This window comes from Galeopterus variegatus, unplaced genomic scaffold (genome assembly GCF_000696425.1).
Source record: "Galeopterus variegatus unplaced genomic scaffold, G_variegatus-3.0.2 Scaffold14201, whole genome shotgun sequence".
Classification (NCBI taxonomy): Eukaryota; Metazoa; Chordata; class Mammalia; order Dermoptera; family Cynocephalidae; genus Galeopterus; species Galeopterus variegatus.
This window is the reverse complement of record NW_007740312.1, coordinates 7404-9843: the sequence shown is the minus strand read 5'-3', so window position 1 is coordinate 9843 and position 2440 is coordinate 7404. Positions and strand designations below refer to the sequence as shown.

At 54.5% G+C, this 2440-nt stretch overlaps 1 protein-coding gene across 1 annotated transcript; it reads right to left on the bottom strand.

Annotated features, from left to right (window-relative positions):
- Positions 1–1229: 1229 nt before the first annotated feature.
- LOC103581893 (gap junction beta-5 protein) lies at positions 1230–2051 on the bottom strand. The gene has a single exon (XM_008563615.1). The coding sequence runs from the start codon at positions 2049–2051 to the stop codon at positions 1230–1232; it is 822 nt and encodes a 273-aa protein (XP_008561837.1).
- Positions 2052–2440: the final 389 nt, after the last annotated feature.

Genomic DNA, 2440 nt, shown 5'->3' with positions numbered 1-2440 from the left:
AGCAGCCCACATCTATGGAGAGGGGCAACCGTCATTCAGCCCCGGAACACATCCTACACTGGTGGGCATAAATCTGGGGCCTAGAGCTTGGGCTGCTCTTGGACTGTGTAGGAGATCGGGGTGGGGGGTCAGGGTGGTGTCACTATGGCTTTTCTAGACCAGGGCACCCACTGCCCTGGTGGAGACGAGGAATGCAGGTTGCAGCATGAAGTGCCCCAGTGGGCATGGGGTCAGGCACAGCCTCGCTGTCTGTCCTATAGGGGCCTGGGCCTCTGGGTTCTGGGGAATGTCCCAGGGAAGTTGGATGTGACCAGCAGGGACTACAGAGGGGCTGTGGGCCTGCATCCCAGCTGGGACAGTGAAGTGTAATGTGCAGCCAGGGAGGGGCCCCTCTGCCTCACTTCCCACAAGCATTTATCAAGCACTTCCTAATACCAGTGATTAACATTTATGTGGCCTTTTACAGCTGGCTACCCTGTCCACAGCCATGAGTTCATTGATCCTCACAGTAATGCCACAGGCAAGGTATTATTAACCCATTTTGGAGATGAGTTGCAGTCACTTTCCCAGAGCCAGTGGAACTTGGGTTCAGTGCAGGCACTCTGACTCCAGAGCCTATGAACTGCAGCACGTCGCCCCCGCACTTGGCTCCTCTCTCTTTGCAGACAACCCACAGCCCTAAACTTGCAACTGGGGATAAAGGTTCGACTTGAGGATGAACAAGTAGTGTGATCCCCAGGAGTGCTGGGGGACCCCTTTTCTGGAGTGGAGGATGACCTCTCATCTGGCTGGACAGAATGCAGCCCTTTGCAGGGGCAGAGAGATGGACACCGTGGCCTGATAAGGATGGCAAAGGCCGAACAACCAAAGGGCACCTTGAATCAGTGAATGAGTTCACATTTATTAAGCCCTGACCATGGGCCACACACATTAAAGGTACTTACACATCTGTTCTCTTATTAAACCCCTCCTTGCAACAACCTTGTGAGATGGCCCTCAGTATCTCCATATTACAGAAAAGGAAACTGAGGTGCAGAGCAGAGGGGTAACATGCCCAAGGCCACACAGCTGGGGCAGGTGGCCAGAGCTGAGGAATAGGGATTTGATTTCAGGCTGTCTAAATCCTCCCTCTTGACTGCCCCCAGCTTGAGACCTCCAGGCTACACCTATGAGAGATGCTGGAACTTTCCAATCCAGGCTCAACCTATCAGCTCAGTCTAGGCAGCCTCTCACAGGACAGTTTTCTTCACGTGGTCTCGGGGGCAGTCGGGTAAAAGAGGACAGTGAGTGTCTGAGCCCAGAAGGATGAGGTTGCCCGAGAGGACGTTGTCATGTTTGCAAGAAGAGGCGGCACAGTCTGGGTGATGCCCCCAGCATGCGGTGTGGGCTCTCCTTGCTGCCAGGCACTTGCAGCACCTCTTGCCCACCAGGTAGGCCAGCTCCACGAGGTTGAGCAGGATGCAGATGGCGGCTGTGACTACCATGAAGAGGGTGAAGATGTTCTTCTCTGAGGGCTTGGAGATGAAGCAGTCCACTATATTGGGACATGGAGCCGCATGACACTTGACCACAGGAGGGAGGGTGTATTTGGGGTAGAATGAGTGGAACACATAGAGGAAGGTGGCATCCACGCTGGCCTTGAACACCAGGCTAAAGACATACGTCCACCAGAGCCCTCCCCGTTTCTTGCCGGGGTTCAGGTAGAGGTGCCCAGCATCTTCCCCAGCTGCCTCTAGGTGCTTCTTCTCCCGAGCCTCGCGGTAGGCCACGTGCATGACCACGAGCAGCGAGGGGCACGTGACCAGGATGAGCTGCAGGGCCCAGAGGCGCACGTGGGACACGGGGAAGAACTCATCGAAGCAGACGTTGGAGCAGCCTGGCTGGCGGGTGTTGCAGTCAAAATCCTTGTGGTCGTCACTCCACACACGCTCAGCCGTCACCAGGTATACCAGCACGCGGAAGATGAAGACCAGGGACAGCCAGATGCGCCCGAAGGCGGTGGAGTACTTGTTGACCCCGCTCAGGAGCCCCTCAAAGATCCCCCAGTTCATGGTGGACGCGTGTCGGCTGTTACTGCAGGGAAACAATAATGATTACCCACATTCATAGAATACTCGCTCTGAGCACTGTATAGGAACATGCCATCATATTTAATCGTCATAACCACCAGAGGAACTACTTTCTATTATTGTCCCCATTTGACAGATGGAGGAAGCTGAGGTTTAGAGGGGGTACACAATGTTACAAAACTGTTAGGTGCATGGCTGGGATCTGAGCACAGGTAACTAAGTTCAGAGCCCAATTCTTACTTATGGAAGTGGGAGAGGGTGGGTCCAGGGAGCCATGCATTCCTCCTAGGGCCCGAGACTCTGGTGTTGGAGTCCTGCAGAGTGAAGACTTACAGAGTTGAGATATTCTGCCTACTCCCTCTGTTCCAACC